Source organism: Hipposideros armiger, unplaced genomic scaffold (assembly GCF_001890085.2).
Source record: "Hipposideros armiger isolate ML-2016 unplaced genomic scaffold, ASM189008v1 scaffold_16, whole genome shotgun sequence".
In the NCBI taxonomy this organism is placed as follows: domain Eukaryota; kingdom Metazoa; phylum Chordata; class Mammalia; order Chiroptera; family Hipposideridae; genus Hipposideros; species Hipposideros armiger.
The window spans coordinates 7,329,932-7,356,234 of record NW_017731366.1 but is presented as its reverse complement, the minus strand read 5'-3'; the positions used below and the strand labels follow the sequence as shown (position 1 = coordinate 7,356,234).

General features: G+C 40.0%; 1 protein-coding gene across 1 annotated transcript; it reads left to right on the top strand.

Annotated features, from left to right (window-relative positions):
* Positions 1–9,334: 9,334 nt before the first annotated feature.
* On the top strand, positions 9,335–15,310 carry P2RY1 (purinergic receptor P2Y1). The gene has a single exon (XM_019627810.1). The coding sequence runs from the start codon at positions 9,621–9,623 to the stop codon at positions 10,740–10,742; it is 1,122 nt and encodes a 373-aa protein (XP_019483355.1). The 5' UTR covers positions 9,335–9,620; the 3' UTR covers positions 10,743–15,310.
* The last annotated feature ends 10,993 nt before the right edge of the window (positions 15,311–26,303 follow it).

Genomic DNA, 26,303 nt, shown 5'->3' with positions numbered 1-26,303 from the left:
TTCACTTCTGGAATGTTGAAGTCTGATAATAATTAAATTCTTTCTTCAGTGCTGTCACCGTGGCATTAAACCATATCTTTTCTAATCGTATTTTAGATTATCCACATGATAATCAATAATCCTCCAGCTTCCTTTACTGAAGATCCACAAGTCCTCCTTCCTTCATTTTCCCTTTTGCTTCTTTTTATAACACACACACACGTGTTTCTGTGTACATATACATGTATGCCTTTCATTTCAGAATGCTATATAATCAATCTTGTTCAATTTTCTGAAGCCCCAAGTTATTCTTATTACATATTGTAACTTCAAGTTCTGCTTTATCCAGATTTGTAGCAAGTTTATCAATCCTTAAAGGTTTTTTGATTGTCAGCTTTTCTTTTACCATTGACTCTTTTCTTTCTTTCTTTCTTTCTTTCTTCCTTCCTTTCTTTCTTTCTTTCTTTCTTTCTTTCTTTCTTTCTTTCTTTCTTTCTTTTTTCTTTCTTTCTTTCTTCTTTTTTTTTTTTTTGCCTCTCGAGTAGCAACTGCTTTACTTCCCCTCCTGCTCTTGAAATGCCTACTCCATATCCTTTCCTTCTCTTAGAGCCCTACATCTTTTTCCTGCATTTTTTTTCAGAGCAGATGTTCCTAGCTTAATTCTTTCATTGCCCCTTTAGTTTGCTATAATATATAACATTATATTATAACACACAAGATGCTCTTGGTAAATATTATAAAGATAATCTTCCTCCCCAGCAAAACTATATGCAAATTTTCCTCTCAATGTCTTGTCTTTTCTTTTTAAAATAACGATGCATGTCAACATTATCCTCCATTTCGGAACCACTTTTCCGCACTTAGTGAACGCTAATTTCATGACTTCGTACAGTCTATTTTTGGCATTCCTCTGAATGTCCACATGCTGGTAATAACCTTTGTCTCTAAATGAAAAGTATTGGGTTGTAGTTAAGCTTGCTTCCTCTTGCCGTGGCTTCCATTCACACGTACATTTTTTGATCAAAACCCTTACCAGTCTGCCTCTTTGATCGTAGCATCGGCCACTTTGGAGTTGCTAATCTCTCATGGTGTCTTCCCTGCAAGCTCTAATGTATCCTACAGCCCAAATGTCATGCCTGAGAAAAATGAACAGAGCTTTTAGACATGACTGGTTAATGCAATCACCGCAAAGGTTCTCCAGCCTTGCTTTCCACTTTCTCTTGAGGCACTCATAATCTGAACCAAATCCAATTTCTCTGCTGCTCAGAGGCTCATGTCAAACTCCTCATTTCCAGGGACTTAAATTACTGTAACTATGTCCCTTGAGCTCCTCCCAACTGTATTAATAATTCGTGTCCCAGTGGCAACTAACACGCCTTGGGGCTGGTTTCCATCATGGAAGCAGAACCTCATAATTTATCTTTGATTGAAGGAAGACTGCCAGTTTCCTAGCAGGAATGCAGTTTTTCTTTCTCTCCTACTTTCCTTCCTTACATCCTTAGTGATGACAAATAGATGAGACAACAGTATTTTTCTGCCCTCTGCCTTCGTAGTTCATTCATTCTGTTCAGCTCCTCCATTTGCTCTGTAAATCTCCTCTTAGGAGCTCACATTGTTCTTAACTCTCACCAACTTCTCTGCCACAACAGTAGGCTCCCCGGGGCCTGCTCTCACCAATCCTGGAGCACTGCTTTCTCCACCAGGCTCTGCATGGCCATGACATGATCCTCTAGTTTGAGATTTGGGAGTTTGCCTGTCACAATTGCTTTCCCTGAACCCCTTTTCTTCCTCTCCTTCCCTCCCCATCCACCAATCACATCGACGCATGGTCACATTGCCTTCTGCACCAGAGATGATAACAATTTCATCCCTCGATCGCATCTTCCCTGAACCCATATCCCCTCTGAAAAAAAGTAGCCTACCACTCTCTTTACTTGGAGTCTGTCACTCAGCCCTGGAGGAAGGCTCTGATTGTTTGGCCCTTCCCCTTCTCATCCAGGCCAAATTGAACTGGACAAGGTCAGTCGACATTCTTTCCCCAAGAATTTATCACTGGAAATAATGCTAAGCTTTGAGTGACGTCCATGTTGAGTCATGTCCATGTAGAAAGAGAGAAAATTCATCAGCAGAGAGAAGAACAGAAAGAGGAGGAAGAAGAAAGGGAGGTAAAGAAGGAGGAAGGGAAAGAAAAACTGGTTGAATAGAGAAAGGCAGAGAACAGAGACACCCACGTCTCTGCAGAAGTAGAGAGAATAGGCAAAATCCCTGATTTTCAAGGTCTTATATCCACTTACTTGTGATGCTCATATTCCTGTACCCTTCCAAACAGAGTCCCTTTACTTACCCAAACTGCTTTTGATGAGTTTGGTTTCTGATATGCAAATGCCCCTTTATCAAGGTAAAAACAATACAAGTATTACAAATTATGGTGATAATAATGACCATAATAACTACTATTTATTGTGCACTTACTATGAACTAAGCACAGTCCTAAGCAATTTACATAACCACATTCTACAGCTAAATTGTGATATAGAGTTATTGGATAAGAACATTGATACAGGCCAGGTCTGACGATGTGTGTCTGGTTACACAGCTGTTAGGTGGCCCGAGCTGACCTTTGAACCCATTTCTGTCTTCTCCAAAACCATGCGCTACAGCTCGCTAATACATAAAAAGCACTGTAGGCCTTTTGAACTCTGTCTTTTGCTCGGCCGGCTCCAAACTCTTTGGAGTACACTTTCCCTTCTAATAATGGCCCTTGAGCCACTGCCTTCTGCTCGGGCCCGCTTCTATTTCTTTGAAGTGTGCTTTTTCTTTTAATAAACTGCTCTTTCACCACTTAAAAAAAAAGCATTATAAATAGCGCATGGAACATATGTCATAGTTCAATATTCCTAAAGCTTTGAGGTTTTTTTAGTCGCTGGATAGGAGGAGCTAGATCTGTTTTAAATTGGCATAGCAAAGCAATGTCAGGAGGAATCATAGAAAACCTTGCTACTCAGAGTGTAGTGGTTGAATAAGGAGCTTGAACATCAAAGGGAACTGGTTAGAAATGCAGTCTTAGGCTTCACCCAATACCTACTACCACCTTTGAGCAAGATCCCCTAGTGATCTGCATGCATATTCAATTCTGAGAAACTGTGCTAAGAGGCTCAAAGTAGATGGCAGTGAGCTAAGATAGTATGTTATCTACCTAGTTATAGTAACTATGATGCAGCCTCTAAGACAAGGATTAGCTGGAGTATCAGGTGTCTAGAACTAAAACTAAAGCTGAAAGATGTAAATCAGAATGAATTGCAGGTTCTGAGGTTTTGCTAAACCCTATCATTGAAAAACACAAGAATTTACCAAGAAGTAACTAATTATTTCTCAAACTTGAAGCATTATCTAGTCTCTATTTTGGTTCTTTGTCACCTCCTAATGACTGTTTCTATTGTATATTGATTTTTATTTTATTCCACTTCATTGTTTATATAGACAAGGGATGGGACTATTTCACCTAGTATGTTCACTCACTGGATGCTCTCTTTGGTCACCTGGTTATCTTCTCAGACGAGCGTCTGAAGTCTGGCTTGTTGAAGAAGACTCTGGGATTAGTCCATCATGCCAACATTGCTACAAGAATCTAAACTAAGAAGTTTATAAAAATGGACACAATGCTCATCTATTTTAAGTTGGTTCACATTTTGAGTGCTGCTGATGAAAACTTGTTATCATCTTTTCAGAGTCAAATTCCAAAATCTGAAATATGAGTGACAACAACTTCTATTAACTTTAATGTTGAAAAAATATGAAACACTCAGGACATAATTGAGATCAATACTCCCAGAGTGAGCCAATGGAAGACGTGACTTAACATTAAAAAACAAAACCAAAAAACATTTTTCCACATGATTTTCATTTGCCTATTTGAAATTTAGCTTATATATTCATTATACAGATGTGCTAAAAATCAACACTAGGGAAAATATAATAATGATGACAAATAACTTTAATAATGTCATATTCTTATCCTTTCTGCTACCCTGGAAAGCTTCCATGGGCCCATCATTATAGTGTAAGAATTCAGACATGGGTGCCTGACTCTAAAGATATTTGTGCACCCACAGGCTTTATGAACGTTTATTTCTCTGTCTTGTTAAAAGCTAAGTATATAAAGAAATTGTAGAAAAACTGGCGTGTAATATAGCATTTCTTATCTGTTGTCAGTAAATGTAAGACATGCCTTAGTAAACCCAGAAAGGTCAGAGACTAAGAGAGCAAAGGGAATATTTATCAGATAAGGATAATTAGAGAAAGACTGAGGCTTCAAAGTCAGGACTGGGGCCTTTTATTCTGGATTTAACAAAATTTTTTTGAAAATATTATACAGTTCCCAAGAGTAGGGGCTAAAGCTTCACATGGATGGGGATAAGGGAAGTAACTATTAAAAAGGGAATACAGGAAAGCAGTTCCCTTGAGCATCCTTAACTTCTGGGGGCGAGAAACATTCTGAAGGGTGGAAGATGTTAGGGGCCTGGGAGTTTATAGGTTCTTGCAAGTGGTAGGGCAAACCTAGCTCTATGTCACCTGCCAAGGGGCAAGTACTCAACAGAGACATTACTCTGACCACAGAAACATGTAGCCTGAGTCATCTCACCACCTCTCATACCATCCTCTCCTGACACCCACCCAGATTTAAAGCTGAATAATTGAAAAGCAATGCTCAGTAAGCTTTCCAAAGCCTCTACCTATTTCTCTGCAAGTACCTTGCTTTCTCTTCTTTCCTTTCCTGCACTTCCTTCTTCGTCTTGCCTCTCCCTTTTCCCCTGTCCCCTCTCTTACGCAGGGCCTCGCTGGTCTCTTGCTCTCCTCATTCCAACCTTGGAGCACCAGGCTGGCTGTCTCCTATTCTGTGTCCTATACCCCTGCTGTGATTCTTAATGAAATAAATGTCAGGAAGTCTACTGATTGGTTCCATGACAAGTGCATAATTTATAGGAGCAGCTGGGCCCTTCCCAGCACAGGACACTCAGTTCATTCTTTCTCAGTATCGCCTTTTCCACTCCCATTCCACCTCAGCCCTCTCGCCTTCTACTTCATTAGAGGACATCGGCTGCAAATTCCCTAGAGTCTTTCTTCTCCTATTTCTTTCTCCTGTTTTCTTCTTGGGGAATACAAGAGTCCCCTCACTTTTCTGAGGGATAGCTCAGAAGTTATCACATCTTATTTATTATACTTAAAACGCTCTCTTACACGCCCCTCTTATCTCCTAAATCAGGGTCTTATTGTCTCTCTCCTACAAAATCATAACAGTTGTCCTGCCCATTGACACTCCCTTCGGTCACACTGGCACCAATTAGGCTTAGCATTTGTAGTGTTGTGTTTATTTCATCAAATTTCATATTTCTTAGTCTCAACTTTAAAGTTGAGAGATTTTATGTTTATCAGGGTTTTTCCTTTTTCCTTTTTATGTTTGTTGCCTTCAGTTAGAATTTTTTTCAATGATCCTTCCATCCTCCATGATTGTTGAATTTTCTGTGACTTTAAGGAAAAAGAAGTGATTTCCTAAAGATAGCTATGAACATCTTTGTAAACACAAGATGGGCAGCCTTTTTTTTTTTTTTAAAAGATTTTTTTTTTATTGGGGAATTGGAGGGATGGGAACAGTGCTGGGGAATTGGGGGAAGGGGAACAGACAAGTTGCTGTCGTTTTGTTCTTCAGTCTAGTTGTGGAGGACGTTGCTTCACTGGCCCAAGTTGGCACCATCATTGCGCTCTTCCAGGGTGAGGCAGATCAGTTGCCGGCTTCTGGACGGCCGCTCACTGCGGCTGCTGGCCGCTCACGCTGGCTGCTGGCTGCTCACGCTGGCTGCTGGCTACAGACAGTAGCCCATGGCAATCCACTGCCACAGGGGCTGCAGCCCACGCCGTCGCCGGCGACCCACGGCAGCCCAGCTCCAGGTTGAGCTGTTGTTCAGCATCTTAGCTGTAGAGGGCAGTGTCACTGGCCCTCATATGTGGGATCCGAACCGGGGCCCTCTGGAATCCCAAGCGAGCTCTTAACCATCGCGCCACTCGGCCGGCCCTGGGCAGCCTTTTTATGAGTCTGAGGCTAAACAGACCTGACTTCCCCATAATCGTGAGTTCTTCTCAGATCATATATAAATTGTTGGCTATTTTAAATAGCATAGGTAAAGTAGAACATTTGGGAAGCTTCTGAAATGCTCAATCATTACCTTCAAGATCTGGCTCAATATTTTCTGTTTATAGAAGGCTTACGGGGATGACCCTTTCTTTGCTCAATCTGTAGTAGTCACTAAAAGATAACTTTCCTGTCAATGCCCTGTACTTGTGTGTATTTCATCATAGAATAGTGGTTAAATGTATGGGCTTTATGGATAGATGGCTGTGTGATTATGGATAAGTTACTTAACCTCTCTGTGCCTCAGTTTCACCATTTATAAAATAGGAATAAAATTGTCAACTATTATCATGGGATATTTTTAAGGATTAAAGGTGCTAATCCTTGTTAGACAAGCACAGTGCTGAGTATATAGGAAATGCTTATTATTATTGCTATTGTTATATGTTATTATTATGATTAGCTTAGCTATGTATGTTCTTTGTATTTCCAACTAAATGGTAAAACTCAAAGTCAGGCATTTATATCATTTTCAAATTAAACCAAATTAATACAAAATGTTTAGAGCAAGTCACTTAAATTTACAGAGCATATTCTTTTCATATCTTTAAGGTATTTATAATTGGTCTTCAAACAATAACTACGGACATGTGATTGGGTCTTTGATGGGTTTTATTTTTTCTTTCATTAAATCTATATTCAATGTTTTACAAATAGAGTTATCAACAAACATTAACTAAATACATGTAAATTATTTCCATGAGGCACAAGTTTGATTTAAAATATAACAAAATATGTAGTTAAATATGCAGAATATAAAAGCAGTGTTTACAAAATTTACCTTTTTAACATCATTAAAAAGAAGTCTGTACACTCAGGACAACTATCTCTTCCAAATTCCTAGGAAAGTGTTAAGTTTTCTGAAAGTACTTAATGCTATTTGGACTAAGTGTACATTTCAAAACACTCACATTATGAGTTAATGCATTTGCAAAGGACTTCTGAGTGAGGTTACATATTGCTTATGTTGCAAATGAAAAACGCAAAGGAGCGAGGAGTTAGGGCCTATTGAGTACCAATGAAATCCTTAATGGTTTTCAGGGCTTTTTTCCCCCTCTTAATAGAATATCAACCCAGTTAGTGCCATCCCAATCAAACAATCTGAAAATGTTTCATGTTAAGGCTCAGAATTATAGAATCACTTTATTGGGGACTGGAGTAAAACATGAAAGATAATCAAATCCAACCCCCTCATTTTATAAATGAGAAAACTAAGGCCTGTAGCACTTATTTCAATTAAGATGGCTTTCAAACAACATGCATGCCCTTCGTTTGAGTTATTCACTCTAGTTTTATCATTTATTTTCATGCTGCTCAATTGACCACAATTCAAAATACGAGTGTGCTCACCATTCCACATGTTTGGGTATGTTCCTTTCTGTATGTGTTTCTCCGATGGAATTTTCCTTTGTGGTATCAAAGCCAGCTCCTTTGAGTATTTTTAAAGATAAAACCATCATGCAACATCTAGGACCAGAAAGAAATCTTTATGGCATATATTTCACAGATATTTTCTTTTTGGATTTTTTTTTTCCCCTCTAAGAGAAAAGATGTTGTTAATATTTCACATAAAATATACTGTTAGTTAGTAAATGTCAAGAAATGCTAGATTATTTGCTGTGTGGGCCCATTCAAATATGTCTCTAAAGAGCTAGTAATTCTTTTATTTTCCAATTAAACGTAAATACAATTTTGAAATGCAGTGTTTAAAAATTTGATGCATTCACATGCCATGCAGAAACATTTTTCAATAAATGTGGTATTTAAGGAAGTCCCAGCCTATTTTGTTAAGGTAGGTATTTGGAGATAATTGTGACTAGCCACTTTAACCTACAGAAACAGGATTGGTAATAAAACCCAAAACCATACCTTAATCACTTTGGAGTTCTAATTGTCCTTTGCATCTACCCATATAAAGCTGTGTTCAAGTTATTTCCAAACGATATATTTTTAATTGTTTTTGTTTTATTGCAGCCTCTGATCTTAGATGTACTGGACAAGAGAATTTGGGGAGCTTGTGTTGTTGGTAGGTGGTAGGTATGAAGTTAAGTTGTGCTGTAGCAACCGGAAGTACCCACTAATAATATTTTTACAAGGCCCTTTTACCAAGTCTCATGTTGATGTTACCAGTGACGTCGGTTTATTAGCTTGCGGTTAATTAACAAAAACAATATTGAAATAAAAAGGAAAAGTCAGACTAGAAGAGCAGAAGGCGACTCTCCCCACCCTACTCCCAGCCCTCCCTCCTTTGAGAGCTCGAGCTCTCTTGGAGTAGCAGGTTCCTGCATGTGCCAGGAATCCAGTCTCGGAGCAGCGAGTCGCACTGCAACGCCAGGGCGTTCCCAGCGGGGGGACTGCTGGCTGCTAGGAACCTGCAGGCACCTGGTGTGGTCCTTGAGGGCCCTAGAGACTCCTGCCTCGGACGGGTCGGCTCTAAGCTTGTAGGCAGAAGGCTCCGGCCGGTCAGAAGGGTTTCCTGTGTGTCAGCAACTTCACTTTGCAGAGATAGCTGGCGGAAGAGCGAAGGAGCGCTGGCGGGCCAATCGCTCCCCAGCAGCCAGCCCTGACAGGGCGCGCCCCTCGTCCTCGCCGCCGACTCCGGTAGCAGCAGAAGGGCTGAACCTGAGCGCGCCGGACCCACGGCGGACCCCGACTCCGCGGCGGACACCGACTCCCCAGCGGACACCTCCGGCTCCGGACTAACGCCCTGGAGAGCGCCCGGGGAGCCGGGCGGGCTCGGGGGAGGCACGCCCCTCGCCTCCCGCGGAGCCCAAGCTCCGCCCACCATCGCGGGGAGCCGGCCTCTCCAGCCTGCCGCCCGCACTCGGGACCGTGCGGGACCTCGAAAAGGGTCCCGGAGCAGTTCTGACGGCGGACGAGGCTCAGCCCAGAAGCGCACGGGTCCGCGGCCACGCGCTCGGATGGCACCCAGAGGCTGAGCGCAGGGGGGCGCGGAGGCACCGGCGCGGGCTCCAGAAACAAACTGCTTGCTTGCGAGGTAGGGAGAAGGACGATGCCCACACGAAGTTGATCTCTGGGGAACGGAGGCTGGGGCGCGCCCTCCCCACGACGCAGCGCGGCACGGCGAGTTTGGCGGGACCCGCGCGGCCCCTCGGGAGAGCGCCGTTGGAAAGTTGTCGGCGGCGGCGCCCCGCGCGTCCTGTTGTGTAACCTCGGCGCTGCCAGCCGCACCGGGAAGTTGCTGGCGAGTCCGCCGGCCCGGTTCGGTCCCGGCCCCGGCCCCCGGGCGGATTTCATGGCCCGCGGCGAACGCGGGGCGGGAGCCGGCGTGGGCGAGCCCCCGCGCGCCCCCTCCCTCGGGGATCCCCGGCGCCCGCTCCCTTCCGTTCGCGCGCCTTTCCGATGCTGGCTGCGCCCCTCGCCGCCGCCGCCGCAGCCCTTTCGCCGCCGCTTGTCCCTCGGAGCCGCCGCCGCCTAAGTCCGGGAGGAGAGAATGACCGAGGTGCTGTGGTCTGCTGTCCCCAACGGGACGGACGCCGCCTTGCTGGCCGGCCCGGGATCTCCCTGGGGGAACAGCACGGCGGCCTCGACCGCCGCCGTCGTCGCCTCGTTCAAATGTTCGCTGACCAAGACGGGCTTCCAGTTCTACTACCTGCCGGTCGTCTACATCGTGGTGTTCATCGTCGGCTTCCTGGGCAACAGCGTGGCCATCTGGATGTTCGTCTTCCACATGAAGCCGTGGAGCGGCATCTCCGTGTACATGTTCAACTTGGCCCTGGCCGACTTCTTGTACGTGCTGACCCTGCCCGCGCTCATCTTCTACTACTTCAATAAGACAGACTGGATCTTCGGGGACGGCATGTGCAAGCTGCAGAGGTTCATCTTCCACGTGAACCTGTACGGCAGCATCCTGTTCCTGACGTGCATCAGCGCGCACCGCTACAGCGGCGTGGTGTACCCGCTCAAGTCCCTGGGCAGGCTCAAGAAGAAGAACGCCGTCTACATCAGCGTGCTCGTGTGGCTCATCGTGGCGGGGGCCATCTCGCCCATCTTCTTCTACTCGGGCACCGGCGTCCGGAAAAATAACACCACCACCTGCTACGACACCAGCTCCGACGAGTACCTGCGAAGTTATTTCATCTACAGCATGTGCACGACCGTGACCATGTTCTGCGTCCCCTTGGTGCTGATCCTGGGCTGTTACGGATTAATTGTGAGAGCTTTGATTTACAACGACCTGGACAACTCGCCTCTGAGGAGGAAATCCATTTACCTGGTGATTATTGTACTGACGGTTTTTGCTGTGTCTTACATCCCTTTCCATGTAATGAAAACAATGAATCTGAGGGCCCGGCTGGATTTTCAGACCCCAGAAATGTGTGCTTTCAATGACAGGGTTTATGCCACTTATCAGGTGACAAGAGGTCTAGCAAGTCTCAACAGTTGTGTGGACCCCATTCTCTATTTCTTGGCAGGAGACACGTTCAGAAGGAGGCTGTCTCGAGCCACCAGAAAAGCTTCCAGAAGAAGTGAGGCAAATTTGCAATCCAAGAGTGAAGACATGACCCTCAATATTTTATCCGAGTTCAAGCAAAATGGAGACACAAGCTTGTGAAGACACAAGAATTCCCCAAACACCCACTTTTGTAACATGGTAGGATGCTTAATAGAGCCAAGTGCTTCCTTTTTTTCCCCCTTTAAGTTTCTAAAAGTTTAGAGAAACATCAAACCAAGAAATTAGTGAGTTTTAAAAAAACAAAAACAAACAAGAACTGGAAATGCCCACACCCGCACCTAGCTTGTTTGGGTTTGGGTTTGCTTTCAAGGCCTCCCTCCCTCCCTTCTTTCTAATCTGAAGTATGTATAATAAAATAATACTATCCCAGTTAAACATTTACTTTCTTTTCTGCCTTTAAAATTTACAAGCTCTTCTGTTTAAAGTGCACTTGAGTACCGGAGCTGTTTTGAGGTTAATAATTTCTTCAAGAAAACTGACCACCTGAAACTTGAGTTTGCCATTCATCTAGCTTTTAATGTTTTTAATGATACATGATAGGAACAAATTGAAACTCCACATTCTCAAAGTTAGCATAGGATGTAGCAAAATTCTAATCTCGATTCATTCAGTATGAACAGATCTCAGCCGGGTGTCATTTTTGGTCCTGTCACCATAGGTGGTAACTAACTGAGTTTCTTGGAGACTTTGATAGAAAAGTAAAGCCAATGAATTTAAAAGCCTATAAAGTGATCATTTTCCAGTTATTTCTAGAAAACTGCTCAGTATATGTTGGGTCCTAAATGTTTGGCGATGGAAACCTGCATGTATTATCTTGTAGGTAAAATGCATTCAAAATAATCAAAGTGTATGTACTTTCCTTGTAAACACTGTGAACTCTGTTAGACTTCCTGTGATAAAGGGTATTTACTTGCATCACTGCTGTGCAATGCCTTAGGAGTTTGTGTTCCAGTACAAATGCTTACTCGCATCTGTAAAAACAATTTTAAAAATCACAGATAAATTACAGATGAAAGTTGAATAACTGAGCAAGTTGAGGGCTTGTAGGGCAGGACGATGGTATTATACTATCGGAGGGAGAGGGGTTGGCAGTCATTCACAATGCATAGCCTTCAAGCACATTCCCAAATGTACGAGCAAGTAGGGAGAAGACATCTTTAGAATAAGGACATTAGTTTAAATTAAAATTGTGGTGTAAAGGTTCTTCTTTGCTTCTTTGAAACGTTGGGGAACATTAAATGCAACATGAAAAGAAGGCAGAATGTGTTCAGGTTGTGTTGATAGAATGAGAAGTTATAATCCTTTACTAGATCCTATTTCCTCATAGTTAAAAGGGGAAAAAAAACCTTTAAAATATATGAGAAAAGGACATAAGGAGAATTAAATTTAAGTACCTAAGGTACCATAGCAGTGAAAAGTAAGTTGCAGAAACTACTAATAGTTTAAGAGAAGATCACTGGTCAGTGTTTTCTTTTATGTTTTTTTTTTCTGCGAGGCAGTAATGAGAAACCTGTAAAATACTTCAGTAATTTTAATAATAATTTTCAATGAATATTGATTCGCTGCATTTCTTGCCCTTAAAATCTTAAAATTCTACATAATATAGAATAATGAGGTGAGATAGCACAATTTATAACTCCAAACAAATAAATCCCCTGTCAAAGAAGTGTTTGATTGTGAGAACTAGCCTTAATAGAACTAGCCAACATCAGAGTCTGCAGCTGATGGCGGAGTAACTTGTTTGAAAGCACTTTATAAGTAAAATAATTTGGGGCCATGTCTTAAAGCTAGAAACAGCACCCGGTGGGACATAGTGACAGGTAAATCAGGGCTTGATTTCAGTTTGTGCAGTGCTTGGGTGGACTGCAGATTTATGAGACCTTCAGTTTCATCTTAGAGTTACTTCAGTTTATCCAGTCTCAGGCCACTAAGACCAATGAAGAAATGCTGTGTTTAGCTTCCTAAAAAGTTATTCTTTTTTGACATGTTCAGCGTTAACACACAGAATTATAGAAGAAACCTTTTAGATGAGATGTCCTACCTACACGTCCTCATTTTGAGGAAACTGAAGGTTAGCTAGGTTCTTACTTGGTTAGGGTCCTACAGCATTTTCTGTTGTGGACGTCTTGAAGAAAATGTCTAAAATATGTCATTACTATATTGTCCCTATCAAACAGAATGACAGCGAGACAGGATTCATATCACTAAATTGACCAAAGTGGAAATTTCAAAGCCTGTACCATCCTTGAACTCAAAGGCTAACGGTACACATTTCTATAGTATTTCCTCACCATTTACTTTAGTTTTCTTCCTTTTAGGTCTCAGGACACCCAGCCTAGTTTACAGTATGTGTTAAGTACATTGTTTCAGCTTCCAGAGAACTTTCTTACAGAGTGCGGATCTAATGAGAGATAGACAGTAACTAGAAATTCCCTTTTACTTCTTGGCATGTTTTTTTTTTTTCCAGAGTGTTTCTTCTTTAGCTCTATACATCACATCGTAGACAATAATGACATGTAAATGCATGTCAAATGGTAACAAGAATGATCTCACCAACTCCTTCCAGGCAAAAAGAGGTCTCTGGGAAGAGTCTGTGCTAATGGTGAAAACGTACAGAGGATCAAGAAGAAGCAGTGATGTATTGGCTGAAAATCTGATTTGTGACATATGATATGAGTCAGTATTTTAATAGGAAAGGCAAAAATCTGTTTGCATTTTGATGAAAGAACTAAAATTATAGAACTTGTCAGTTAACTAAAATTTCACAATGCAACACTATTTAAATGCCAAGTTCAAGGTATTTTATGGCACACAAAATACATCTCTGACTCTTTGAACATCAACATGTTTGCATTGAAATGATAAAAAGACAAACCAAGAAGCGATATAGCGTGAGTGTGTAGCTTCAGAGTTAAAACCATGACATTGCCACTCAGCGAGCTATGGAACTTTTGACCATTTCAGGACCATTATTAGTGGGTTAAAAAGGTTGGATGGCATCTGTCTGTTGGGGCTTTGAGGCATGTGGAAACATTTAAACTATAGACAGCCAGAGGTGTATTATATTTGTTACCAGGACTCTTCAATTCCTTGGCTCAAAATTCTTACAAAGTTCACCAGTTGTGATGTGGACCTATGACCTGTAAGTTTTCTCAATCTACTTGTGTAGTACACCAAACAGCATTTGGATACAAGAGATATCAATGCTTACAGCAGCTGGAATTGGACTAGTGACAATAAAGATGTGTAACTAGTTAGAGATCTATTGAAGCTTTAACTTTGCTGGTCAAATTGTAGCTATCATAATAGTATTTATTAATGAAGCTTACAGTTCTTTAGTTGTACAGGTTGAAAGACTTTCTTGAAAGACCCAACATACCGATGTAAATTATATTTATTACAATGTATAATATGAATGTAACACTGGTGTATTTTACATAATATATGATACATAGATAAAATGAGTTATTGTATATTATGATGCTTTTCAAATATCAGTATCCTGAAATGTGTAAGTCTTCAGATTTTTTTCTTATCTAAAATATGAAAATCTGTTTTGTGATACAAGTGATTAATTTTCTCTAGAAATGCTTTTGCATGTTTACCTTTTTTGTGTAGTGTTCTTTCTATACAGACACAATTTGGTGTCAAACTATCATAAGATCAATAGTAAATACAAAGCATCTTTAGCCAGACTGGATCTGTATTGTATACATTTTATATAGTATTATAGAAAAGTTTATATTGTCCTTTCAGAGCATTTAGAACCATGCCCTCAAATATGATCAGAGCTTCTATTTCTCAATGCAAAATGCTTGTCCTGAATTCACAGTAGATCTCTTAGGTTTTAGAAGTCTGGTGGGATGTGCATTATTGATACAGCATTAGAATTTAAGGAGAAACTTTAAGGAGATGGGGAAAGAGGCAGCTGGTGTAATCAGTTACAATGTTCAGAATCAGCTTAAATTTTTGTGTTGTGTTTCTTCTTAAGGTGAAATAGTATAATCTTAAGTTGTTAGAGATGGAGTTTCTAAGTAACACTACCAGCAAGTTTAACACTGCTATGAATTTTAATCTGTTTTATTTGTTCAGTGGATAATTTTAATTCCAAGTTTTATAGTGATAACTGTATTATATTTGGCTGCTGAATTCTGTTACAATTTTTATTCTGTTGTACATTGTATTATACACATCATTACAAATTAATATGAAGGGGAATATATGTGACATATCAAAATTTGTGAATTTAAATTCTGGTATGTTTTAGTGCTTTTGCAAAAATGTTTATTTTTATATTATCTGTGATTTTAATATAGATAATTGAACTAGGTTTCTTTGTGATTAATAGTGCCATTGAATGAGCGATATGGAAACAGTGTTACTTGACATTTTGAGCTTTCTCAGGTTTATCTAAATCAATGGTAGCTTAACAAATTCCAGACTAATTGTGCGCAGTTGTGTTTTTAATAAAAGGAATGTACATTTCCTATACGTTTGCATGCAGGAATGTACAATATCATGTGTGTGTGTGTGTCTAAGGCATGACAGCCAACTTTGCATCTGCTATTGATAATAACAGCAGAGCCTTGCTATAACCGTGGTCACTAGAATTGTACCTACCATAAACAATTAAAACTGAAAAAGTCTCAATAAAACTATGAAATGTGGTCTGATGCTTCTATGTTATTACAGTGTTAATAATCACAGGTTGGTTTTCTTAAATTTTGACATGTACTATTATACCACCTGGCAAATGCCATAGGATGTATAGAATCATGCCGTCATTTCTTAAGGTGTAGCTGGATTGTTAAAAGTGAAGAGTTAAAGAACAAATCCTGGTGTAAGATAATTGATAATATTATCGTTATTTGATATCATTAATAGGTATGTGACCTACTTCTTTAAAGAAAATACGAAATGCAACCTTAGTACATATTTCCCATGCTAGTGTTCTGTGTTTAAAACCTTAGCTGTAATGTTTTCTCTTAATTTGTAATCCATGCAGGTAATCATACTAAAAACCCTTTGTGGTTTCTGTTTATCTATTAGCCTACATTGCCGGTTTCTCTCAAGTTTATTAAAAAGTACATATCTGGTTCTGTGTGGTGAAAAAGTGTATAATGGAATGAAACCATGCTTAAAGCATCACTGTTTTTTCCTCAGCGTTAGAAGTGCACAATGGTCCTGCATTGGGTTTTCTGTTTGTCTGCTGAGACAGGTGCCCTGTCACAGAAACCTGTGGGAAAAAAAGTGCAAATCTCTTGCAGCCCTTAAAATATGTCTCACTCCATTTTAACTCCTTAACTAGCTATACCGTCCAGACTTCTCTGCTTGGGAATTGTCACTTATTAACATCAGCTTTGGTAAAGTTTTGTGGGTGTGTATGTATGTGTGTGTTTGTGTATGTTTATTTAGTGCATGTGTAGAAATTACACAGATAATTGTCGTTCTGATTTAAGAAGAATTTACTGTAAAGCTTTGAGAAACTTCTTTATTTTCAAACTCATTTTGGGATTGGAGCCAGTGAAACTTCTCTCTCCATCAGTAAATATACTGCTTTTAAATTCTCTTTTACTTTAGTGGGCTGGAAAGTTTAGATTCTTTTTTTCAGGAGGTTTAGAACATGGCCCCCAAATATGATCAGAGTTTCCATTTCTGAATGCAAAAAGCTTGTCCTAAATTCAAAGTTGATGTATTATGGTTTAGAAGTCTGATGGGATGAGGCATTAAAGACAAAACAGATGTCACTAGAAATCCATGTCAATGCTGTGCTTACTTGCTTTAACCTTCCAAGGTTATACCGCTATAGGGTCTACCCTATAGACCCTGGGGACTGACATTCCCAGGCACCATGGCTGCTGGGACCTGTGGTGTAGATGGACCGAGTCCCCTAGGCTGAGCCGCTGACAGTGCCACATGCAGTACCCTGGAAACAGACATGGATAAGGGGTCAGGGTGGTGCAAGGCACGGGAGAAGTCAGTACTGCACAGAGGAAAAAACATGCTGCCTTTTCTGATTACCTGATGAGGAGAAATTGCCTGCATGAAGGTTGAAAATCCTTGATGATAGATTTAAGCAGAAAGAGGCCTTGGCAATGACCCTGTCCCATCACCTCGGTGTGCTGGTGAAAGCCACGTTCTCACACTCACAGGTGGAGCTAGCTACATACTCAGGGCTCTCATCCTGGGAAAACATTCCTCTCACATCCCAGGGCTCTTCACATTGTGGTTCTTGACCCATTGGTGGGTCAGGAAATCAGTACAGTGGGTTATGACCAGCACTTATAATGAAACAAATAGAATAGAATAGAATAGATCAGAGTCCGTAACTCAGTGAGTAAGCATTGTGATTTTAATTTCAGACATGCACACACACACACACACACACACACACACACACACAACACAACACGTGTATTTATTTACATGTAACTTGGGCCACAGTAGACTTCTGATTTCTTATTGAGGACCTGGTCAAAACAGTTCCAAAACCACTACTCAGTAAAAGGTGTCATGGTGTTATAGGAATAGGGGTGAGAAATTGTTTCCTAAAACTATTTTTAAATAAACACAAACACAATCAGTTGTTAATTTTGTTATGTGTCCTCTTTTTTTTTAATTTTTTTTCTTTTGAAGACTATATTTGAAATTCCCAGAGACATTATTAAAGCAATATTTAGCCTATATCTAAGGATGACTATTTGCAGTTAAAGATAGAATAAACGAAACTCAGATTTATGTAAACTTTTACAGCATAACTCTTCATACTGTTCTCTCTACTATGAACAGTTAACAGCAAAACAGCAAACAAATGTCCACCATGTTTAAGAGCATCGGCTTTGCAGTCAACATGCCTTAGGTTTGGAACCCATCTCTGCCACTTGCTACTTGGGTACCTTGGCAAATTACTGAAACCCTTATGGCTGTGTGTTCCTCAACTATAAAATGGGCATAATAATTTTCAGCACATAGGATCTGGGGGAATTAAATCAAATAAAATGAAAAGCATCTATCACATAATACATAACAAATATATTTCTAGATACATCCTTCTTAAGGCTTCTAAGGATTTTGCTACTTCATGGGCTGCTTTGTTGTAGTTTCTGTTTCTAGTATTAATATTTCTATGGTTTTTCATGTCATAGAAGCTTTGGGGTCTCCTAGAAGTTCACATTGTGGGGTTTGGAGCGGGTCTCCTAAAAGTTCTTGTTAGATTGAATGCATTTAATATTGTTCTTTTGGACACTCCATTGACTATCGGAGGTCAGATAATAAGCAAGTATTCAACTTTTTGATGCTTTTCATTGTGGTATACACTGTGTGGGACAAAGACATGTCAGGCGAAGTGTGTGTGACTAAAAATATATCAACAAGAAGAGCCTGCTGACCTCCTTAGCTGGACCTCTCCTCTCAGGTTCATGGTCTATTTTCAATCACCACCATCCAGAGTCTGGTCTTCAGTTTAACAGGTCCAGAAACTCGATCCCTCAACAGTTCACCTAGAGTTCACCAATGCAGGGGCACTGACTCACACCAGGCAGACTAAGAGATTCATTTACCAACTAAAATGCCACCGTATGAGTATACAACAACTACATCCCAGGCACAATAACAGACATCTGCCTTTCTGATCTAATTATGTATCAGAAGGTTGCCTGCAGGTTTTAAAATAAAGATAAAGAGAGGTGGTGCTCTCAAAAGGCATTTTCTGTAAGGCAGAGGAGCTGAAAGAATTGCCAATACCTGGAGATATTGGTCAGGATAAGCAGCATCTATCCTGTACTTGAAAGAATTCTGCCTGCCTGGGACAGCTTAGCAGCACAGAGACTGAAATTCTCACATTTGCTTATTTTCTTCTAAAGTCAGTCCCACCATTATTACTTCTTTGCTTACAAATAAAGTTTTAATAATGTCTCCCAATGGTGGGTGTGGCGGGAGGGTGCTGGTGGAGAAGGCTACAATGCTTGCTAAGTTGGAGATACTTAAAGGACATCCAGTTAGAAAAGGTACAGTACGGCACTACAAATGCTATTCCAGAGCTCAGGACAGAGTTATAGCAAGAGACAGAGGCCTGGGAATTGTTCGTGTACAAATGATAGCTGGGGCAGGGGGTGAACTGTAGGCAACACCAACATTAGGATGGACAAGGAATACTGAGCAGGAAAAACCGGAGTCATAAGACTCTGGACCGCCTCCTGAAGAAATCAGTCTGAGAAGAGAGTTTTAGGGAAGAGGTAAACCTGTGTCACTTGTTTCAGAAAGGAACATAAAGTGTCTACTGGATTTAGAAATTAGAAAGTATTGGTGTTTCACTGAGATCACTTTTAGCCTCTTTTTTTTTTTTTTTTTTTTTTTAGCTGAGCCATCCTGCTACCTCTTGGTAGCTCAGCGGCTGCTCAGCTCGGGCTGGACTCGAACTGCTGTTGCTCAGAGCTCAAACTCTTGAGCGAGCTCTTAACCAACTGAGCCACTCGGCCGGCCCTTCATTGAGATCACTTTTAAACCATAAAATTAGTAATGACTACTGATCACAGAAGAACTGTCTTCGTGACAATCTTGAGGAAAATAGACTAGTAGTTTGAGGAAACGACAGAGATTAGAGAGAGCAAAAAGTTTAAAGAGAGATGTTTTTGGTAATGTCAGAGGAAAGCAGGCCCATGGGGAAATTGGAGTAGATGAATGACATCAACAGGGCAAAGAGGAAGCGACAGGTGAGGGAAGGAGCTGCTGTGGTTACTGAAGCTGAACAGAAGGCCATCAAAGTAGAGGAAAGCCATAAGGGTGAGTTTGGGATACTAGACAGGTCACCGAGTAAGCGGAAGACTGTCAGAGTAGTGGAGGACACTGATGCAAAGCCTGGTGATGAGAGCTCTGGGTAATGGGACAGCTAGCAAGGACTAGCTGGATGACTCTCAAGAGAGCGATTTACATGGCAGGAGGGGAATCATGTCAAAAGCAGTGGAGCGCTGGGAAAATGCCTATCCCTTTTCTGGTGTATTAGGGTAGCACGATAGAATAGCCTCTACTAGGAAAAAGGAAGGAGCAAAATATTTTACTGGGGTGTTGTTAGCAGCTTTTGGTAAGAGAAAGTTCAGGGTACAGAAGTTTCATTTGGAAAGAGTTGTATCTCCAGAACACATAGCTAAAAACAGGGTAAGAAGCATGGTCAGCAAAGGTAGAAGGGGAGGTAGTCCAAGCTTGCCTTTCATCTGGGGGAGAGGTGTGAAACAATGAGCAAAGATGGCAGATTGGAAAGAGGGTGGGCTTGGGTAGAAGAAAGGGAGAAAACAGATTCACTGTGGCTCAGGGGGTGAGAGAAATTAAAGTTACTTAGGCAGAATACAACCATACTTGGAAAAATAAGTGAAGAGGTTTGCGTTCATGTAGTAGGCAATAGAAAGCCATGAAAAGTTTGAAGTCTGGAAAATAACATTATGGAGAATCTAGCAAGGGGATAAAAAAGAGAGGTGCTAAGAAAGTGTTGCTGTCAGCAAGCTATTCAGAGAAGGGCGGCGGTGGGAAAGTTAGGAGGCCGAGCATGACATATTTCTCAGGAGGGAACGACCAGCTGTGCTGTCTGACACTGGGGAAGAGACAGAAAAGTCAGAGATGACTGAGGTTACATCTGGAGAATCCAGAACAAGGGTCATGATGTCAGATGCTGGGAAGGGAAGCAGAAGTGTACAAAAAGGCGAAAATGTGTATGATTCGACGGTTTCCGTGTAAGAAGTATCACTCCATTTATTTTTCTGTACTTCAACTTAATTTGTTTGTTTTTTTAAAGAAATGTTTATTGGGGAACAGCGTGTTTTTCCAGGACCCATTAGCTCTAAGTCAGGTAGTTGTTTCAATCTAGTTGCGGAGGGCATGAGAATTGAACTGGCAACCTTGGTGTTATGAGCCTGCACTCTAACCACCTGAGCTAACCAGCCACCCCAACTCAAGTTGAGTGCAACTCAATTTTTATAAGCCCTCTCCTGTTGATCTCACAGAAATTTATTTTCACTTTGTTCAGTTCCCCTGCCCTTGTCCTTGAAGTTGTGATGTAAATTCATAAAGGAGTGAAGTTGAATGGAGGGCACGTGGTCCACATTGTCATCTCTCAACACCAGCAACTCAGGAGGCAGCCTGTGTCTGCGCCATGCACGGCTTAGTCACCCCTTGTTTTCATTCACAAGAGCCCTTCATTTCTGGTTCTCTGAGCAGATACTCTGGCCTTCCTGGGATAATAGCATCTTATTGCTAGGTGTGGGGCAGGCATGAGGCATCTTCTGAGCTCTCCGAGCCCATCCCCTTAGGTATACCACAAAGCTACCTATTTGTACTCAGAGGTTTTTCAGCCTCCCAAAAAAATGTAGAAAGAAAGAATTTTAGAACATCAAAAGAGAAGGACACAGTGAGTTGAAGTATGAGTAAACAGAATAGATTTATTTTCCTTCCGAGTTTTCTAAAGCATATTTGATGCTTCAGGCAAAAATTGTAGTACTGTTTCATTTGGTTTGAAATGTACTCGTATGTAGAGGAAATATTTAAGATGATCATTTTATAAATGGGGGAGAGTGGAGAGTAGAGACATAAAAGGAAGTAAGATTTCTACACTTCACTTGAACTGGTAAAATGATGACAACAGTAAATGGGAAAAGTTATATCCATATAATCTAATGGCTAGAGCTATAGCTGTAGAGTAGTTATACAAAGAGCTACACTCAAAAACAGTATGGATAAGGCAAAATGGAATTCTAAAAAAATTAAAGAACACCCAGGAAGGCAAGAAAAATAAATCAGAGAAACAAACAAACAAAAACAGAGAGAATAAACAGAAAACAGCAAAAACAAAAGAGATAAACTTAAACATTAAATATAAATAGGTCTAAATATACCAAGTAAAACTCACAGATTGGCAGACTGGATTTAAAAACATGATCGAACTTTATTCTATCTGTAACAAACTCACTTCAAATATAGAAAAAGAAGAGCTAAAAGAAAAATAAAAACAAAACAATGGAGAAGAAAGAAATAAAGATAAGAACAAGATTTAAAGAATTTATAGAATTTAAAACAAAATTAATAGGAAATATTAATGAAATGAGGTCTTTGAAAAGATCAATAAAAGTGACAAACTTCTAGCAAGACTGACAAAAAAATACCTATTATCAATATAATGAATGAAAAGCAGTATAACCAAAGATGCTGCAGACATTAAACAAAGTAATATTGAAATACCACAAACAAAAATTTGATACCTTAGATGAAATCGTTCCAAAACTAAAAATTTATCACAACTCACCCAGTATGAAATAAATAATTTTAATAGCCCTATAACTATTAGTGAAAGTGAATTTGTAACTTAAAATCCTCCCAAAAAGAAATCTTCAGGCCTAGTAGGTTTCACTGGAGATACAACCAAATGTTTAAAAAAAAATTCATACCAGTTCTATACAATGTCTTCCAGAAAATAGAAGAGAGAACACTTAACCAGTTTACTATATGAAACTAGTGTTACCCTGACACTAAAACCAGACAGTACAAAAAACCAAAAATAAACTATAGACTGATATCGCTAATGAATATAGTTACAAAAATATTTAACAAAATATTAACAAATAAAATACAAGAATGTATAAAAAGAATTATGACCAAGTGGGACTTGGGATACAAGGATAATTTAATATTTAAAAATCCATCTATATAATTATTGTATTAACAGACAAAAAAAGAAAAATCGCATAATCATATCATTGATGAAGAAAAAGGATTTGACAAAATACAACATTTATTCATGATAAAAAGTCTCATCAAAATAAAAAACAGAGAGGAATTTTCTCAGCTTGATAAAGAGCATCTATAAAAAATACAAAAACTACAGATAACATTGTACTTAATCATGAAAGACTGAATGCTTTTCCCCTAAGATTGGGAACAAGGCAAAGATCTCTGCTCTTACCACTCTTATTCAACATAGTGCTGTAAGTTTTAGTCAGTATAATAAGGCTAGAAAAGCAAATAAAAGACTTCCATATTAGAAAGTAAGTAACAAAATTGTCTCCCTATTTGTAGATGATGTGATTGCCCATGCAGAAAAGTCCAAGGAATATCCAAAACAAAACTCCTGGAATTATAAAGTGAGCTCAGCAAGGTCACAGGATATAAGCTATATATACAAATATCAATTGCATTTCTACAAACTAACAATGAACATGTCCGTGCTGACATTAAAAATATAATACCACTTAACAGTAGTTCAAAAAATGAAATAATATCTATCAAAACATATACAGGACTTGTATGCTTTAAAACCACACAAGTTGACAAGAGAAATAAAATTGCTAAATAAAAGAAGAGACATAACATGTTACTGAATTAGAACACTCAATATAGTAAAGATGTCAATATTCCCAAAACTGATATCTAGGTTTAACACAATTTCTATCAAAATCTCAGCAAGACTTTTTGTAGATATAGACAAGATTATTCTAAAATATATATAGAAAGGCAATGGAACTAGAATAGCTAAAACAGTTATGAGAAAGAATAGCAAAGTGGAAGGCATCAAGACCACATTATTTCAAGACATTATATAGATATATTAATGAATGCTGTGCAGTATTGGATGACAGATAAACACATATATAATTTAACAGATTAGAGAACCCTGAAATAGAGCCACAAAAGAATGCCCAATTGATTTTTTGACAAAGCTTAAAAAATATATTGAATGGCGAAAAGATAGTACTTTTAACAAATGGTGCTAAAGCAACTGAACATCATCCATGGCTGTAGGAAGAAAGGAAGGAAGGAAGGAAGGAAGGAAGGAAGGAAGGAAGGAAGGAAGGAAGGAAGGAAGGAAGGAAGGGGAAAAAGAGAAAAGGGAAAGTGAAAAAAGGAAGGGAGGAAAGAATGAAAGGAAGAAGAGAGTAAGCAAGGAAGGTAGGAAGGGGAAAAGATCACCCTAAACCTCATACCTTATAGAAAAATTAACTCAAAATGGAGCATGAGCTTAAATGTAACACATACAACTATGAAACTACAAAACACACAGGAGAAAATCTTCAAGGTCTAGGACCAGGAAAAGAATTCTAGGCAAAACCAAAAGCATGATCCATTAAGGAAAACTTAATAAATTGGATATCACCAATCTTAAAATATTTGCTCTATAAAAGACCCTGTTAAGAGGATGAAAAGACTCAGTTGGGAGAAAATATTTGCAAACTTCATATCTGACAAAGATCTAATATCTAGAATATATTTTTTAAAACTCAACAGTAAAAACACAAATAATCCAAGCAGAAACTGGGCAAAAATCATTGGGATATTCAGATGACAAATACGCACAAGAAAAGATGTTCAACATCATTAGCCATTAGGCAAGTGCAAATTAAAGCCACAATGAGATGACTACACACTTATCATAATAGCTAAAATTAAAAAGTATGACAACACCAAATACTAGTGAGGATGTGGTGAAACTGGAACACTCATATATTAATGGTGTGAATGTAAAATGGTACAGGCTCTCTGGAAAACAGTTTGGCTGTTTCTTTAAAAAAAAACAAAACCCAACAAATAAAAACTAAACATTCAACTACCGTATGTTCCAGAAATTGTCCTCTGGACAATTTATTCCAGAGAAATGAAAACCTATATTCACACCAAAACCTGTACAAAAATACACAAACTTTATTCATAATAGACTAACATTGGAAACAACCCAGATATCTTTCAGTGGGTAATTGGTTAAACAAATTGTGTTACAACTGGCTTATGGAATAATACTGAGTAATAGAAAGGAACAGACTATTAATGTAGCCAATGACCTGGATAAATCTCCAGAGCTTTATGCTGAATGAAAAGAAATCTCAAAAGGATACTGCTACATTACTCCATTTACATAAGATTCTTGAGATAAGAAAATTTTAGAAATGGAAAACAGATTAGCCATTAAGGAAAGAGTGTGAGAGGGTGGGACGTGGATGTAACTGTACAGTGGTAACATGAGGGATTCTGTGGTGATGGAAATGTTCTGTATTTTGACTGCATTAATGGCAATATCCTACTATAGTTTTGCAAGATGTTACTCTCAGAGGGAAAAGGTGCATGATATCTTTCTGCATTGCTTCTTAATGCTGCGTGTGAATCTATAATGATCTCAAAGTGAAAAGTTAAGTGAAAAAATAATGAGAGAGGGAAAGAGAACTGCAGTAGCCAAACCTGGAAATAACTCAAATGTCCATCAACAGATCAATGACAAAATGTGTTAGTCCTTACAATGGAATGCTATTTAGCAACAAAAAGAAATGATCTGCTAATACACACATCACGAATGAATTTTAAAAATGCTACACTGAGAAAAAGAAGCCAGGCACAACAATACATTCTGCATTATTTGTGTGAGATGCTGGAACAGATAAAACCAACTTATAGTGACAGAGGAGAGATTAGTAATTGCCTAGGGCCAGACTATGTGGGCATGGGGATGACTGAAAAGCTGCACAAGGGGATTCTTGGGGTGATGGACGTGTTTTCTATCATGACTGAGGTGATATAGGAATCTACACTTGTCAGTGCTCACAAAAGTGCATTTTTGTCTATTTTTATTGTATGTATATTATTCCTCAATAAAATTCATTTTACAGAGGAAGAGAGAGTGCAGTTAAGAAACCAGAGTTGACACTGTTTTTTCTTAGTGGTGGTTTTTTTGTTTGGTTGGTTTTTTTGGTCAGAAACTTCAGCAAGAAAGGAAAAAATATACCCGGAATTCCTTTTACACAGAGTGGCAAGACTCAGAGTAGGAAAGGCTTTCTAAAGCAACAAAAGATCAGTTAGTGATGAGAAAGTCATGAGAACCGTATGAGAAGAAAGGAGTTTCTAGGCAGATTTGTGCAAACGAGAAGATGGAGGTAAGGTCTTGTAAACACACAGATTTCCAGGGCTGCTGGAGAGAGGCCCGTCTTCTCCTAAGAGCTGGGCCTATTTCCCTTGGGGCGGAGGGTAGACTGAGAGGCTGAGAGCTGAAACAGGTGCCTGTGGGTGAGGAAGATGTAAGGAGGACGGAGCAAGCAGGTGGTCCAGCGAGGCTGATGCTCCCAAATGCAGGCAAATTGCTTGCAGGGCGGCTCGGTTTTAACTCACGGGACCTGTGAGGAGACACAGCCAGGAGCAGAACTGGAGTGGCCACGCCAAGCATGCAACCAGGCTGACAGGTCAAGAGGAAAGCAGAGAGAGGGAGCTGGCCAGCAATGTGGCTAAGGCCCAGACTAAGACAGAGGAGGAATCCGGCTCATGAGACACAAACTTGACTAGACCAGGAGAGAACTAGGGAAGATCAGGGACAGGAAGGGTTGTTACAGTATCCATGGTGCCATATGCTGTCACAGAGCCCAGCCGTGACCCTTGTGCTGAGACTGAATCTGGATCCTTTTGAGAGTCGAGCATCAACCTCCCCCCCAGCTTCACCAGTTGATTTGTGAGCCAACATCTATTAGTTCAAAACTGAGTCTCCAGACCCTAGAATGTCATTATAGGACAGGACTGTGCTCATCAAACACCTGAAATGTGCAAAGAAAGGCCAGACATTGCATGTGCAATGGACGTCTCTTCCCCGACTTGCCCTGATCTCCCTTGGCCAGGCCACGAGGAAGAGGGGTAATCGGGTTACAGTGC